Raw genomic sequence first — 17,396 nt, forward strand, 5'->3', positions numbered from 1 at the left:
CTTTATAAAATCATGAGGGGCATGGATAGGGTAAATAGACAAAGTCTTTTCCCTGTGGTGGGGGGAGTCCAGAACTAGAGGGCATAGGTTTAGGATGAGAGGGGAAAGATATAAAAGAGAACGAAGGGGCAACTCTTTCAGAGGGTGCTACGTGTATGGAATTAGCTGCCAGATGAAGTGGTGGAGGCTGGTACAACTGCAACATTTAAAAGGCATTTGGATGGGTATATGAATAAAAGGGTTTGGAGGGATATGGGGTGGGTGCTGGCAGGTGGGACTAGATTGGGTTGGGCTATTTGGTTGGCATGGACAAGTTGGACTGAAGGGTCTGTTTCCATGCTCAATATCTCTATGGTTCTAACTAAATTAAGGCTCAAGCATCAAGCTGATTGCATTCTTGAAGAGGCCACACCAATCTCTGACTTCTTTGAAGCAGCAGTGTGTGGTTAACTGCTCCTGCCAATGGTCAAGTATATTGAGCATTACTGAAGCAAATCTCCCAGTTAGTTGCACCCTGACTCAGTGTTTGAAAATAAGCCTGTACATTATGCCATGTCTCAACTGACCTAGTTGATCTTTTGTAACTTGAATCTTATTTATTGTGCAAATATATTTTCCAGGTTGGAACAAGGGGTTTAATTTCTTCATAATCCAGTCACAAACTTCATGCATCTAATAGAATTTTGAAATTGACTTTAGATCTTATCATATTCCATCTGTCATGTTTCACTGAGTTGATTGATTACTGAACTAAATAAACAGATAATAGTGAAAAAAATGAAATTACTTATCAGATATAAATTCAGCACAACTAAACATAGAATGTGGACAAGAGAGATCATATGAAATCTTTAGTGAGATGTAGCTAAAGCACAAACTTAGCACTGGTATAGAATGGTCACAACATGGGAGGGGTCCAGGCCTGTGGTGGTTTTTATAAGAACTCAGCTAGTCATTCCCTTACCATTTCTGGCCTACCCTTTCCAGCAGTGCACCTCATGTTCTTACCTTTTTAAACACAACAACTGGATATTTTTCCACCTATTCCTGTTGGATCTTTTGTTGCTGCCCACAGCAGGGTCCTTAATGGAACATTTCTTCCTGATGTACTCCATCCAGAATCTTCATGATTTTTTACACTTGTAGAAACTAATCTCTCAACCTTCTCTAAGGGAAACAGCCCCAACTTCTCCAGTCTATCCACATAAGTCCCTCAACCCTGGAACCCTCCCATAACTTTTGTGCAGCTTCTCTAATACCTTCACATTCTTATGCTTATTGCCCAGAATTGAACATAATATTCCAGTTGAGGCTGGACCAGTGTTTCCAAAACATTCTTCGTTTTGTAATCTAGGCACCTACTTAGAGCCCAGGAGCTTTATTAATCACTTCCTCAACCTACCTTGCCAACTTCAACATTAGTTTTATATTATGTTGCCTCTGTTGCATTCTTCCTACGAAAATGTATCACTTCATGCTTCTCTGTCTGACTATATCCTTTTGGCGCTCTCTCGCGCTCTCTTTCATTTGCAGTTTTGAAATTCTGTCTTGCGTGTGTTCTTTAGCTGCTTAAATCCATGTGAGCAGATACTTTCTCTGTGCTGTCAGAAAAGGAATGTCAAGATTTTGACTCCGCACAGGGAAGGAATTCTAGTATCAAATCGGGCTTGGAAGTGTACTTGGAGGCAGCAGTGTCCCCATTCCAGGAGTAAAAAAGCAGAAATTTTATTTAGAAATTGACAGTCAGTCAATTGTTTTTAACCACAAACATTAAAGGTATATTGTAAACAGATGGTATGTCCAGTTATTCTTAAAAACAATTAATTCCATGGATATCTAGAACTGATGGATGTTAACAGCTGAATAATACTTTGTTTTGAAGTGGATACTCCTAGTTTTTAAATTCTTGCTTGCTTTCAGGCTCCACTGACCCTCAAAAAAATCACTAACAAGTCCAACTGGTTCACTCAACACTTTGTTTAATTTTTGCGTGAGGTACTAAAATTACACCCATATTAGTTTCATGTAGCCTTTAAATAATAAAAGACCTTTAATTTAATATTATAACAACTATGCTAATGGCACTTTAGTTTTTTTTGTGTGCAAGTTGGCAACCAGTTCAGCAAATACATACAGTTAAAGGTGAAAATCCAGAAGTCTAAAGGTCACCTTTGCTCTGTAAACTGTACCAAAACAGTGATGTACAATTCAAACTTATTGAACAGTGTGAAGTTCTTGTTGTTATCTTTAATTGAAACAGATATGCCCTAACAATCTGTGGTAGGTTTAAGTAACCTCAATGGCATAATAAATTTTAATGACAGCCAAACAATCTTTCACACTGAAAATAATACTTTTGAGTGTAAATCTCCATTCCTTCAGATTTTAATTATTGTACATTTTATAACCTTTTTTCTTTGTCTTTTTCTCTCCCACTTAATTCTTGTTTTAGTAGGCAGCACAGTTAATACTTGTAGAGGTACAAAGGGAACTCTTGTACAATTACTCACTATAAGTTATACCATAGGGTAGGAAAGCCATAACAAAACTACATGGAGGACCTGGGTGATTAGGCCAAGCTATTGAGCATTTCCTTAGTGAGATTAGACTATTGTTAATGAACAAGGCAGAATTTGAACGGTGGCATGAGATTTTGAAGTCAAATGAGGTACAGAAATTTAAAAAGTGATTAAAAGATTACAAAGGAGATATGGCACAGAAATGGACCATTCAGCCAATCCACTTTATTCTAGTGTTCTATTTCTAAACAGGTAAAATTTTAAAGAGAAATTGTTTGACTCTATCATATTTTGATTGTTTCAGACTTGAGTCTTGCATGCAGTTCTGGTCACCATATTATAAAAGGGATTAAAAATGGTGTTAAGGATCGACTAGGATGATGCCAGAAATGAGTATAAAAACATAGAAGGGATCGACTGAATGGGTCTTGCCTTCTGAAAAAGAACTTTTTTATAGAGCTATTAAAAATTAAGGGTTTTTTTATAGTATATACAGAGGAAGTTATCTTTGTAGGGGTGCAGTGTATCTAGGGCCCATCAATATGAGTGATAAGAAAACAAATAGGAATTCAAGAGAAAATTTCTTTACCCCCAAATGATGTAAAACCTGCTACCAAAGGATGTGGTAAAAACAAATAGCACAGATGTCTTCAATTGAAGTGGGATGAGGATTTTCATGGAGAAAGAAAATGAGGCTGGTATGGTTGATTTAGAAGAGGGTAAGATGACAGGTAACTCGCGTGCAGCAGGAACACGAGAATAGTGTGGATTGGCTGAATGGTCCATTTCTGTGCCATATCTCCTATGCAATCTTTTATTTTTTAAATTTCTGTACCTCATTTGACTTCAATCTCATACCACCGTTCAAATTCTGCCTTGTTCATTAACAATAGTCTAATCTCACTCAGGAGATGCTCAATAGCTTGGCCTATCCACCCAAGTCCTCAATGTTATACCTTTCAACTGCTCATGGAAATTGAACACACAAAGGCAGGTCTAATGAACAAGAAGTGTCATTGATTCCCAATAAATACACTCTCATAGTTTGTAGCCCTGTACTTACTGGCAATGGACTTAACTAAATTTCTAACAATAGCAGAGGATGATCCTTTGAATGCGGAGACTTTTGTGGGATGAAACCCCTTGCTCTCTGAAGTTAGAGGGGTGTTTTGTGATCATTTGAGTAATGTGGGTACATGTAGGACTACTAGCCACGTTTGAACACTTCTGTATATGGATTGGTTTTCTTCACCTCAAAATGGAAACTATTCCGTAATCTCTCAGATGGTGCAGTTGTTGGTGACATCAGTGACACTTTTCCATCAATCACCATCCCTGAAAGCAACATCTTTTCTCTATTCAGTATGTTAAAATATATTGTCTGTTAAGCAGCATTTCACATTCTACTAAAGTAGAAACTGGCTGATGCTAAAGGGTAGGATGGATTCTTCAATTTGTGCAGACTTTAAAGGAAATGCAGAACTGTCTCACTAATTACACTTTGAGAACAGCAAATAGTCGTGCTTTGCTACCACTATCTGGGTTGTCATGGTAACATGTTGAATTGAGGCATATCCAGTTCTGGGTACATATTAAAGATGATAAAGAATAACTACAATAATAAAATGAAGTGTAAATTGTTGATTACCTTTCAAAAATAGTGGGCTCAGTTGATTTTGATATTTTTTGACCTCCCTCCCTAGGACTATTGTGGAGAAGAAGCTGGCTGCTTGTGTGAGCATCTTACCAAAAGTGTTTTCCATGTAAGTTAAAGAAAAAAATCTTTTGTTTTTCAATGTTTAGATTGTCAGGAAGCAAATCTGAATGTTTCACATCTGTGAAAGTCCATGGGTTATTCCAAAGCTAAAAATCTCCTCTTGCATTTCAAACTAAACCATCTAAAACCTGTTGTTACTAGGTGAGGAGTGGTGAACTGGTTTCCTTTTTTATTTTTCAGCTCCTTTTAATTCTTTTTACTGTAAGAAATAAGGAGCCAATCATTGGGTTTTCTTGAATGAAGACCAATTTTTACTGCATGCCACCCTCAAGAAAAATGTGACATCAAGCATACAGCTCATGCAGTCACTTGGTGCTTCCCAATGACATCCTCTTACATGTACAAAGAGTTAGAGGAGAATGGTGGTGATCTAAAATTACAGTTTAGAGTTCATTGTCTTTTGAGAATTAATGTTTAAACCTAGGGCTGGGGAAATTAGTTGATTCCTTTGGCGTGGAAATGTGGCTGTTCCCTGATACTTTAGTGTTTGTTCCAGAAGCCAATTCTTTTTGTTTTCTTTCCTTTGCTGTAGTGATTGGAACCAGGTGGACCTTGTTAACTACTCGATTGAGGCTGTTGATCTGGGCCAAGCAGGAAGGACCTGGCTGACCAATATAACCGAGAGGGGGTCATTATGGCTGATTGCCTGCCTCTCTTCCACAGTTATGTTCAGGCCTGGGTATCCTTGGAGAAGGAGCATGCGGTGTCTACTCTCACCCTTGAGGTTTTCAGGGAGAGGTGGGCACTGCAGGGAGTGGATATTTCCCCCTCAACTCTATATTGATTTAAGTTTAGATCAGAGTGGTCATGGAAAAGCACAGCAGGTCAGTCCGCATCCGAGGAGCAGGAAAATCGACATTTCGGGCAAAAGACCTTCATCAAGAATAGAGGCAGGGAGCCTCCACTTTAGTCAGGGGCACAGACACATTTCTGTGGCCAGCAGCACAAGATCAGAATGGTATGTTGCCTGCCTGGTGCCAGGATCTTTAATAGAGTGATATGTTCTTGCTGGATATGAGCGTTTAGGGAGAGGATACGTGTTACTGAGGATTATATCTGCAATAAATGTTGTGAATTCTGTTAGATCGAATGGATCGGTTGGAATGACAGTTAGAGGCAATGAGGAAATTACAAGAGCTGGGGGTGTAATGGATGGTGGTTCTAGGAAAGCAAAAAAGCTGCAGATACAGTCGGGTAGCTGAGCTAATTCCAAGAAAGGTAGGAGATGTAGGCAGCTAGTGCAGGAGTCTTCTGTGGCTAGCCCCATTGCAAACAACTATGCTGTTTTGGAAAATGTAGGGGGTGATGGATTCTCAGGGGAGTGTAGCACAAACAGCCAAGTTTCTGGTATTGAGACCAGCTCTAGTGTATATCGGGTTTCAAGTGATCAATTGTGTTCGGGGACTCTCTAGTCAGGGGCACTGAGACATTTGAGGCCAGCCACAATCAGAATGGTGTTGCCTCCCTGGTGCCAGCATCCAGGATGTCTCAGGGAGGGTGCAGAATATTCTGAGGAGAGGGACCAGCAGGAGGTCATGGTACACATTGGTTCCAATGATAAGGAAGGGAAAAGGATGAGGTTCTGAAGGGAGAATATAGAGTTAGGCAGAAATTTAAAAAGGAGATCCTTTGGAGTAGTAATATCTGGATTACTCCCGGTGCTGTGAATTAGTGAGGGTAGGAATAAGAGGATAAAGCAGATAAATGCATACCTGAAGAGCTGGTGTTTGGGAGAAGAATTCACAGTTTTGGATCGTTGGAAACTCTTCTGGTGTAGAAGTGACCTGTACAAAAGGCTGGATTGCACCTGAATTGGAAGGGGAGTAATAGACTGGCAGGGAGATTTGTTAGAACTGCTCGGGAAGATTTAAACTAGTAAGGTGGGTGGGGTGGGACCCAGGGAGACGGAGGAAAGAGATCCATGTGAGACTGGTACAGTTGAGAAAAGTGAGTCACAGTCAGAGCAGGCAGGAACATAGCAGAGAACAAGGTAGGGCTGATAATATAAACTGCTTTAATTCCAATGCAAGAGACCTAATAGGGAAGGTAGATGAACTCAGGGCATGGTGAGGAACATGGGACTGGGATATCACAGCAATGACAGAAACATGGCTTAGGGATGGACAGAACTGGCAGCTTAATGTTCCAGGATACAAATGCTATAGGAAGGACAAAGGGATGCAGGAGAGGAGGGGCGTGGTGTTTTTGATAAGGGATAGCTGTAAAGCTGTGCTGAGGGAGGATATTCCTGGATATACATCCAGAGAAGTTATTTGTGTGGAATTGAGAAATAAGAAAGGGTTGGTTATCTCCTTGGGATTGTATTATAGATCTCCCTAATAGCCAATGGGAAATTGAGAAACAAATTTGTAAGGAGATTTCAATTATCTGTAAGAATATTAGAGTGGTTATGGTCAGGAATTTTGTCTTTCCAAACATAGACTGGGACTGCCATAGTGTTAAGGGTTTAGATGGAGAGGAATTTAAGTGTGTACAAGAAACTGTTCTGATTCAGTATGTGGATGTACCTACTAAAGGTGCAAAGCTTGACCTGCTCTTGGGAAATAAGGCAGGGCAGGTGACTGAGATGTCAGTGGGGGAGCACTTGGGGGCCAGTGACCATAATTCTATTAGTTTCAAAATCATGATGGAAAACAATAGACCAGATCTAACAGTTGAATTTCTAAATTGGAGGAAAGCTAATTTTGACAGTATAAGGCAAGAACTTTCAAAAGCTGATTGGGTGCAGACCTTAGCAGGTAAAGGGATGGCTGGAAAATGGGAAGCCTTCAGAAATCTGAGTCCAGAGACAGTATATTCCTGTTAAGGTGAAAGGCAAGGCTGGTATGTGTAGGGAATGTTGGATGACCAAAGAAGTTGAGGGTTAAGAAAAAGAAGGAAGCATATGTAAAGTGTAGACAGAATTTGAGTGAATCTTTAGAGTATAAAGGCAGTAGCAGTATACTTAAGAGGGAAATCAGGAGGGCAAAAAGGGGACATGAGATAGCTCTGGCAAATAGTGTTAAGGAGAATCCAAAGGGTTTTTACAAATACATTAAGGACAAAAGGGTGAATAGGGCCCCTCAAAGATCAGCAAGGCAACCTTTATGTGGAGCCACAGGAGATGGGGAAGATACTAAATGAGTATTTTGCATCAGTGTTCACTGGAAAAGGACATAGAAGATACAGAATGTAGGGAAGTAGATGGTGACATCTTGAAAAATGTCCACATTGCAGGGAGGAAGTGCTGGATGTTTTGAAAAGCATAAAGGTGAATAAATCTCCAGGACCTGATCAGGTGTACCCTAGAATTCTGTGGGAAGCTAGGGAAGTGATTGCTGGGCCTCTTGCTGAGATATTTGTATTATCGATAGTCACAGGTGAGGTGCCAGAAGACTGGAGGTTGGCTAACGTGGTGCCATTATTTAAGATGGGTGGTATGGACAAGCCAGGGAACTATAGACCAGTGAGCCTGAGGTCGATGGTGGGGAAGTTGTTGGAGGGAATCCTGAGGGATAGGATGTACATGTATTTGAAGAGACAAGGACTGATTTAGGGATAGTCAGCATAGCTTGCTGCATGGGAAATCATGTCTCACAAACTTGGTTGAGTTTTTTGATGAAGTAACAAAGAAGATTGAGGGCAGAGCAGTAGATGTGATCTATATGGACTTCAGTAAGACGTTCGACAAGGTTCCCCATGGGAGACTGATTTAGCAAGGTTAGATCTCATGGAATACAAGGAGAACGAGCCTTTTGGATACAGAGCTGGCTCAAAGGTAGAAGACGGAGGGTTGTTTCTCAGACAGGACGCCTGTGACCAGTGGAGTGCCACAAGGATTGGTGCTGGGTCCACTACTTTTCATTTATATAAATGATTTTGGATGTAAGCATAAGAGGTATAGTAAGTAAGTTTGCAGACGACTCCAAAATTGGAGTTGTGGTGGACAGTGAAGAAGGTTACCTCAGATTACAATGGGATCTTGATCAGATGGGCCAGTGGGCTGAGAAGTGGCAGATGGCATTTAATTTAGATAAATGTGAGGTGCTGCATTTTGGGAAAGCAAATCTTAGCAGGACTTATACACTTAATGGTAAGGTCCTAGGGAATGTTGCTGAACAAAGACCTTGGAGTGCAAGTTCATAGCTCCTTGAAAGTGGAGTCGCAGGTAGTTAGGATAATGAAGGTGTTTGGTATGCTTTCTTTTATTGGTCAGAGTATTGAGTACAGGGGTTGGGAGGTCATGCTGCGGCTGTAGGACATTGGTTAGGCCACTTTTGGAATATTGCTTTCAATTCTGATATCCTTCCTGTTGGAAGGATGTTAAACTTGAAAGGGTTCAGAAAAGATTTCCAAAGGTGTTACCAGGGTTGGAAGATTTGAGCTATAGGGAGAGGCTAAATAGGCTAGGGCAGTTTTCCTGGAGTGTTGGAGGCTAAGGGTTGACCTCAGAGTTATAAAATCATGAGGGGCATGGATAGGATAAATATACAAAGTCTTTTCCCTGAGGTGAGGGAGTCCAGAACTAGAGGGCATAGGTTTAGGGTGAGGGGAAAGATATAAAAGAGACCTAAGGGGCAACTTTTTCATGCAGAGGGTGGCGTATGTATGGAATTAGCATGATATACTCATCCAGATGCCTTTTTAAATAATGCAATTATATGAATAGGAAGGGTTTGGAGGGATATGGGTCAAGTGCTGGCAAAAGGGACTAGGTTGGGATATTTGGTCGGCATGGACAAGTTGGACCGAAGGGCCTGTTTCCATGTTATACATCTCTATGACTCTATGCTGTTAGGCAGTTATGTGGGAAGAAGGGGGAAAAGAAAATAACAAAAGAAATAGAATTTTTTAAAAAACTTTTATAGCCAGGAGAGAGGGGGTCATTTTTATGGAGAGGTGGGCATTGTGGGGTGTGTCGTGTTTTACTCCCCCCTCCAACTCTATTTTGATTATGTCCCTGCCCTCCCCTTTCACTTTTTGATCATGCAGCATAGCCCTTTGGTCACTGCTTGTATACTGGACACTCGGGTGTTTCCTTCCTTCCTGGTGGTGGAAAAGGAATAAAGATGCATGCACTTGTTTTTCACTAAAGGGAAAAGCCAAGTATAATCAGGAGAGAGGGGTCGCTATCATTGATTGCCTGCCTCTCTTCAGTTACATTTGGGCCTGGGTGTCCCTGGAGAAGGAGCATGCACTGTCTACAACACCTAAGGATTTCAGGGAGAAGTGGGTACTGTGGGGTGCAGTGTTTTATTTCCCCCTCTGGTTCTATTTTGATTTAGTCCTTGCCCTCCCCTTTACCTTGAGAGGCTTTGCCCTTCTTGAGAGACAGATAGTGCTTATCACTGGCCACTCAGGTGTTTTCTTTTCTTCCGGTAGTGGAAGATTTCTGCACTCGTTGTTCTTCACTGTCCTGCACCTGTGCGCGCATACATGGTTACTGGGGAAAATAAGCAGTAACACTGGTAGCAGTGTGGGAGTTTAAGGGGAAAAAAAACAAAGTTTCAGAAAGTCTCCTCGGTCTGGAAGAAAATAAATTAGATTCCCCTCAGGTGAGGACTGATGTACTGTGCACTAATCAAGCAAGGGTGGCTTAGTGATTGGAACCAGCCTCTGTGCAGTTATTTCAGAGACATGTAAAAATCAATCTCAAAGCTTGACCTTGAGTTTTGGTTTATAAAACATAGCTTTCATGTGCTGCATGTGACAGTCAATCCTACCTTTTCAGGGATCAAAAAAATATAATCAGGAGATTAGAATCTCCTCAGCTGAGTGGACTGGCTTTGAGCTGGCTGGCTACAGTGTACTGTGCACAAGTAAATAATGGGTGACCATGCTGGCAGGTTACCAGCCTCTGAAGTTACTTCAGTGGCTTTATATTTTTAAGCAATCAACCTCGTCTCAGTTCAGTTTGCTACAGTTCAAACCATTGGATCTTTTAAAAAAATCATATCTTTCAGAAGTACAAACATATAGTCTTGTGATCAAGCAAAGAAAGGTTTCCACCCAAACAATTGGGAGAATTTGTTCTGCCCCAGAGGATCCTAATTACAGAGTCAAGCAAGATCATTAAAAGAGAAATCTTTACTTGGAAGCAAAGAGTATAAGAGATTTGGGATTTAAAAAATTGAACAGATAAATGACTCTCAAACTTCATGACTTAAGTTACTTTGTCACTAAACTTGCTTTCATGTTGGTATTAATTCCGGTAACATTTTCTTTGTTTACTTGTAATCTAGTACAATGGAATTCTAGCCTCAAATATAATTAGGTACAAATTGTCCTGTTCACTTACGGAAGTTAAAATATATTCAGCATTGACAATGTTAACATGTCTGAAAGAGAAAAGATAGCTAATTCTTGGATTGTTATAAACCATTGTCTCTAGACCAAATGCATATCCAGATATAGTCCTGTTTTATCCCACCTTGAATATGTCAAAAAGCAAAAGAAATTACGTGCATCAACATCACTGTTTCTTCAGATCAGTTTCCAGGCTGCTATAGAACTCTGAAAGTAAATAATACGGCTAGGACAGTGTTCTGTTTGTTCCTTTTTGTTCTCTCACTACTTGTGGGACCAATGATCATTTTGGTCGTTTCTACCACCACCTCCTTCGCCGTCTTCTCCATGATACTACCCTCTTATTCCTCAAGTCATTTCCAAGACACAAACTACATCTTAAGTGTTTTTAGGTGAACACAAATATTTCTTTTGATGGCATGCAAGTCCTTTAAGTAACCCTGGAGCAACATCTACAAGTATACAGTTCACTTCTGAATGAAGTTTATTTTTATTGTTTCTTCAGCAGCTCCCTAATTGTTGTTGGATTTGCCAACTATATTATTCAATATGAAAATGTAGAAGAGTCAAAATATCCTTTTTAGCTCAACATCAATGAGCTGAAACTTTTTTTTTGCTCCTGTCAAAATCATATCTCGAGCCTCAACTTGTCAACCTATCCAGTTGCCCTTACATGCTAAATCCAGAGGTATGCAACCTCAGCATGTTTTACAAACTGAAATTCTGAAATCAGTTGGCAAGACTGCTGTCAGCTGCTGAGTCTCGTCATTGTTGCAGAGTCCTTAATCTGCATATTCAGCACCTTTGGGCATTCACAAACTTTTGTTAAAACCACCTAATTTGAATACCCTCCTATATTATCCTGTAGACGGTCCTTGTCAAGCTTCACTGGCACACTCGTGTCCCAACAATTTGACCAGTATTCTCACCCTCTAATTTCTCTATAATCTTACTCCACCCCAACAAAGTGATCAACCTATGCTTCTGTCGCATTGGATTACTATTTACTTCCCAATGCTTCCATTTTAGAGATCGTTCAGTGATCATACTGATGTCTTCTGAAATTCTAACTCTTTTTTAATCCTGCTGCTTCCTTCTAAAGTTTCTGAACTCCTGCACTTTTCTACTTAAGCTTAAGAGCACCAGGTCCTTTTTTGTTTGGAAATCTCAGGCTCCTCTCTGAAGAAAATGATCTTTGCACATAACAAATCTGTGTCTTGTTAGATGGGCAAACTGCAACTCTTAATGTTTTTAACATCTAAAATCAGAAAGGACAGAGCAAACTATTCCTGTTAAATCTCATGTCTTTGTAACATATGAATGATGTAAGAAGCAGCCATTGCAATTCAACTGTACATTGATAATGTCGGGGAAATTAAACACTGGTATTTGAAAGCCATATGTGCAGACTTTAAACCGTCCTTTTCCACACTCTACAGCAGACAGACCAGTAAAGCAATTCCTGAACTGCAGCATTACTTTCCTGGAAATAGGAATGACCTTGCCCATCTTTGCTGACTATCTGTTTCTTTCCATTCTGTTCAGATACAACTGGGACAGTGAAATAACAGAAACTACTGAAGTTCTGATGGTGAGTTGCTGCATGTGTCAATTGCTCACAATATGAAAATTATTTTCGGAAATATTTGGTGTCAAATGCATCACCCTATCCTGTGGAGTAAGCATGATGCATAAACCTAGAACATTCCAGTGGAGATTTAAGTGTCAACTATCCTGATAATGGATGAGATTGTATTTAATACAATATCCAACAATTGGTACAAATTGGGAATTGTTATTTGAAAGCTAAATTTCTAAAATGTTTAATAAAGCTGATGAAATTCTCAATGAGCATTCTAAGTTTAATTAACAAAACCTTTTTAAAATCAGTTTATCCCATCTTTACATAGAAAGAAAGTAGGAGCAGGAGTAGGTCATTCAGCCTTTTTACCCTGCTCTGCCATTGCTGATCATCCAACTCAGTCCCCTGAACCCACTTTCACTCCATACTCTTGATTCCTTTAGTCCTAAGAACTGTATCTACATCATTAAAAGGTTTCAAAATTTTGGTGTCTCCAATTTCATATGGCATAGAATTCTACAGGCTTACCTGTCTGAGTGAAGAAATTTCTCTTCATCTCTGACCTAAAAGGCCTGTCCTTTGTGACCCCTGATTCTAGACACTACAGTCATCGAGAGCATCCTTTTTAGCATTTACCCAGTTCCAAAGTGATGAACCTCATTTATCATCATAGTGCATCTGCCATGTCTTTGCTCACTTATTTAACCTTTCCAAATCGCCCTAAAATTTCTCTGCGTAGTCCTCACACCTCAAACTCCCACCTAGTTTTGTCATCTGCAAACTTGGAGTTAAAGGCATATTTTGTACAGTTGTTTTAGATTAACCATCTATTATTACCTGAAAAACTAAACAGTTTGCAAATGGCTGTCATATCTGTCCTTTCAGCTGACTTTTATTGGCCTTTCTCTCCAGGTTGGTAGGAAGGTTGGCAATGTAGAATTGGAAGGTGGCATTCTGAACCATAATGGTATTCCCATCATCTTGTTGTTTTGCCAGTGCCAGGAAAAGTAGAAAATGGTTCACTGGAGCCCAGTTGAGCCACAAGTGTCCATGTCAGAATCTCTTCCCACCTGAAAGGCAGCTATCAGCGGCTTGTGCGCTCTTGCAGCCTCTCCATGCATACTAGAATTGGAGTGTGGATGTGGAATCTCCTTTTTAGCTACTCCTTAGCCTATGTGGTCACCCTGTGTAGGCAACAACTTCGGCTGTGCTCAGTGACCCCTTCCCTCGACACATGGCTGCAGTTTCATTGAATTCAGGCTTTTTGATTTTGTCTGTAGTTGTCTATTTTATCTGTCTTGAATTGACTGAGCGACAGGTATTGTACCCAACCCTTCATGCTTGGTTTAGGCCTGTAGGTAGGCGTTCCCAAAAGGCTTATGAAAGTTCTATCTCATCAGTCTTTCAAGATCACTGAGTAAAGACTACTGATATTGCTACTTACAATATTTTGAAATTTCTTTTCCACCCCCATTATACAGGAAAAAGATAGATATGTGGCTGACAGAATCCGAAAGACATGGAGAGGTGGGCAAAGGATGCCCACACTGCTCTCTGTGCCAGGGACCTGAGTTTGATTCTACCCTCAACGGACTGTGCCAACTCAACACAGATGTTCTCCTTGTGTTGTTGTGGGTTTCCTCCCACAGTCCAAGATGTGCAGGTTAGGTGGATTGGCCATGCTAAATAGCTCATAATATCCAGGGATGTGCAGGCTAGGTGGATTGGCTGTACTAAATTCAATGATTCTAACTCCAGTGCTGCATAGAGAAGCAAAACATAACTGCACCAGTTCCACCCTCTAGACCAGTATTCAACAATCACAGCCTAGAATACCAGATTCAGAAAAACGATATCTATGGTTAGAATGTAATTTATAGCCCATGAAAGGTACTAAGTGATTTTTAAAATATTTCCATAGGTATTAAAAACAAGAACCTCAAAAATCCACAAACTCTCAGAATTTATCAGGTGAGTCTATTAATTACTCATAGAATGGCAGAATTTATCCCATCAGTGTTGGTTTTGTTTTAATAACTCAAGAATATAAAGTATGAAAAACATTCAACACCTCAATTCCTTTCCACAAACCATATTCAATTTCCCTTGAGCTGAACTTTGACCCATTTATTACATTGAAGATTACTATTTAATTTGAAATGACCTGTGAAGGAAATCAAGCAAGAACTCTAGAATATCAGCATGTACCTTCAATATTAATATCAAATTGGTTGTATTTGTATAAATGGATGAACTGTTCATTTACCACCATTAAATTCATAAAGAATCATTCTTGTGGATTTTCACAGGTGTAGTTAGTTTGCAATTTACTCAATTCGATGTTCCATTCAACATGGAATAAAGAGTGAAGGAGAAAACTCAGAATTTGGGGATGACACTAAAGGGCCTTAAAGTGTGTAACCATGGGGGTCAAAAAACGGTACTGTATTTCATTAACACTTTAGAAATACAGTCTGAAGTGAATCTTTAATGTTTAAAGCTATTTAGCTACACAGAACAGATTGCCTCAACTTCCAACTAAAAGGCCTCTGGCTTTCAATACAGAAACCTGTACATCTTGTTCATAAATGTTCAAGTGCTTCAGGAATCCATTCTGGAGAAGTTTCTAAGCCACAAATGAGATTTCTATACATCCATTTAATGAAGTGATTCCTCCATAAACCTACTGAGGCCATAAGTGGCATTGTAGTCTATTGGTAGGCAGTGTTTTGAGCTGAAGTACTGAGGTTGCTGCCTTCATCAGAGGAGTTATTCACCTGCAAATGGGACAGGATCTGGAAGTGAATGGACCCACCTCGGCTGTAAGGAAACCAGAGATTGGCCTCCTGAATGAACTCAGTCAGTAAGAGAACTTCAGGATTTAAATAATCCTCACGTTTTGATGGTGGGCTTCTGATCACATATCTGCACTTACTTGATACCACTTCTACCTCTGCACTCCTGCCTGACTCTCCACCTCCATAACACCGCTCAACCTCTGGAGTCCTGTGTCCAGTTCTGGTAGTCCTGTTATAGGAAGCACATTAAGCTGGAGGGGATTCAGGAAAGACTTACCAGGAATGAAGTGCTTCAACTGTAAGGAGAGGCTGGGTAGGCTGCAGAGTAGGAGGTTGGGGTTTATAAAATCATGAGGTACAGATGAGGTGAATGGCAGGTGCCTTTCCCTAGGATGGGGGATTTCAAGACTAGGGGGGGACACTCCTCATAAAGTGAGGAGAAAGGTTCGAAAAAGACACGAAGGGTAACTTTTTTGAAGTGGTTCATGTGATCCACTGGTGAGAGTTGATGGAGATGAGACAATAGCAAGAGTTAGCGTAACTAGTGGGAAGGAATTTCCTGGGAAAGAACCAAGGGATCGGTTAAAGTGTGTTTGCTTTAATGCAAGGAGTATCAGGAATAAAAGTGATGAGCTTAGAGCATGGATCAGTACCTGGTGCTATGATGTTGTGGCCATAACAGACGTGGATTTCTCAGGGGCAGGAATGGTTGCTGGATGTTCCAGTGCTTAGAATATTTAAAGAGTAGGAAGATGGGGGAAAGAGGGAGTGTAGCACTGCTAATCAGAGAGGGTATCACAGCTACAGAAGTTACCATTGTCAAGGAGGGTCTGCCTATTGAGTCAGTATGGGTAGAAATTAGGAACAGTAAGGGAGCAGTCACCTCCTTAGGGGGCACAATGGGAGGATATTTAATTTGGGAAAAGGAAACTATGATGCTATCAGATGTGAGTTGGGAAGCATGGACTGGGAGCAATTGTTCCAGAGAAAGGGCACTATAGACATGTGGAGACCATTTAAGGAACAGTTGCAAGTGATGCATAAATGTGTTCCTCTGAGACAGGCAAGAAGTGGTAAGATAAAGGAACCTTGGATGACGAGAGCAGAGGAGCTTCTTTCAAAAGAAAGAAGGCAGCTTTACGTAAGGTGGAGGAAGCAAGGGTCTTGCTCAGCTCTAGGGGATTACAGGCAGGCGAGGAAGGAGCTCAAAAATGGTCTGAGGAAAGCCAGGAAGGAGGGGGCAGAAAAAAGGCTTGGCAGGAAGGATTAGGGAGATTCCAAAGGCATTTTACACCATGTGAAGAATAAGAGAATGATCAAAGAGTAGGGCCGATCAGGGATAGCATAGGGAACTTGTGTATAGAGTCTGAGGAGGTAGGGGAAGCCCTAAATGAGTTTTTTGCTTCTGTTTTTACTAAAGAAAAGGACCTTGTGAATGAAACCATTGAGGAGCAGGTAAGCATGCTGAACACATAGAGATTGAGGAAGCTGATGTGCTGAAATATTTTGACAAACATTAAGATTGCCAAGTTGCCAGGGCCAGACCCCCAGATTTGTCCTTGGGTGCTTTGGGAAGCGAGAAATGGGATTGCTTCGCTGCTTGCAAAGATCTTTGTCTCCTCGCTCTCTACTGGAGTCCTACCTGAGGACTGGAGAGAGGCAAATGTAATTCCTCTCCAAGAAAGGAAATGGGGTACTCCGGTAATTACAGACCAGTCAGTCTCACGTCTTTCGTCTGCAAGGTGTTGGAAAGGATTGAGGGATAGAATTTATGACCATCTGGAAGAGCATGGCTTAATTAAATGCAGTCAGCACAGCTTTGAGGGGCAGGTCATGCCTCACAAATCTTGGTTCTTTGAGGATGTTACTAGACAAGTTGAGGGTCAAGTAGTGGATGTGGTGTATATGGACTTCAAGGCATTTGATACGGTTCCCCATGGAACCATTCAGAAGGTCAGGAGGAATGGGATACAGGGAAATTTAGCTGTCGGATACAGAATTGGCTGGTCAACCGAAGACAGCAAGTGGTAGTGGAAGGAAAGTATTCTGCCTGGAAGTCAGTGGTGAGTGTTGTTCCACAGGGCTCTGTTCTTGGGCCTCTTTTCTTTGTAATTTTTATTAATGACTTGGATGAGGAGATTGAAGGATGGGTCAGCAAGTTTGCAGACGACAAAGGTTGGAGGTGTCGTTGACAGTATAGAGGACTGTTGTAGGCTGCAGCGTGACATTGACAGGATGCAGAGATGGGCTGAGAGGTGGCAGATGGAGTTCAACCTGGATAAATGTGAGGTGATGCATTTTGGAAGGTTGAATTTGAAAGCGGAGTACAGGATTAAGGATAGGATTCTTGGCAGTGTGGAGGAACAGATGGATCTTGGTGTGCAGGTACATAGATCCCTTAAAATTGCCACCCA

General features: G+C 40.8%; 2 protein-coding genes across 2 annotated transcripts in view; one reads left to right on the forward strand and one right to left on the reverse strand.

The window, feature by feature from the left end:
- phf19 (PHD finger protein 19) overlaps nucleotides 1-17,396 on the reverse strand; it is an 84,137-nt gene that overhangs the window by 8,634 nt on the left and 58,107 nt on the right. The window lies entirely within an intron of this gene.
- zgc:63972 (protein CutA homolog) overlaps nucleotides 1-17,396 on the forward strand; it is a 26,226-nt gene that overhangs the window by 6,100 nt on the left and 2,730 nt on the right. The window contains exons 3-5 of the mRNA XM_043720281.1: nucleotides 4,223-4,282; nucleotides 12,148-12,193; nucleotides 14,106-14,155. Coding sequence (XP_043576216.1) covers nucleotides 4,223-4,282; nucleotides 12,148-12,193; nucleotides 14,106-14,155 — 156 coding nt within the window. The remainder of the gene's footprint in view (nucleotides 1-4,222; nucleotides 4,283-12,147; nucleotides 12,194-14,105; nucleotides 14,156-17,396) is intronic.

Source organism: Chiloscyllium plagiosum, chromosome 30 (assembly GCF_004010195.1).
Source record: "Chiloscyllium plagiosum isolate BGI_BamShark_2017 chromosome 30, ASM401019v2, whole genome shotgun sequence".
NCBI classification, from domain to species: Eukaryota; Metazoa; Chordata; class Chondrichthyes; order Orectolobiformes; family Hemiscylliidae; genus Chiloscyllium; species Chiloscyllium plagiosum.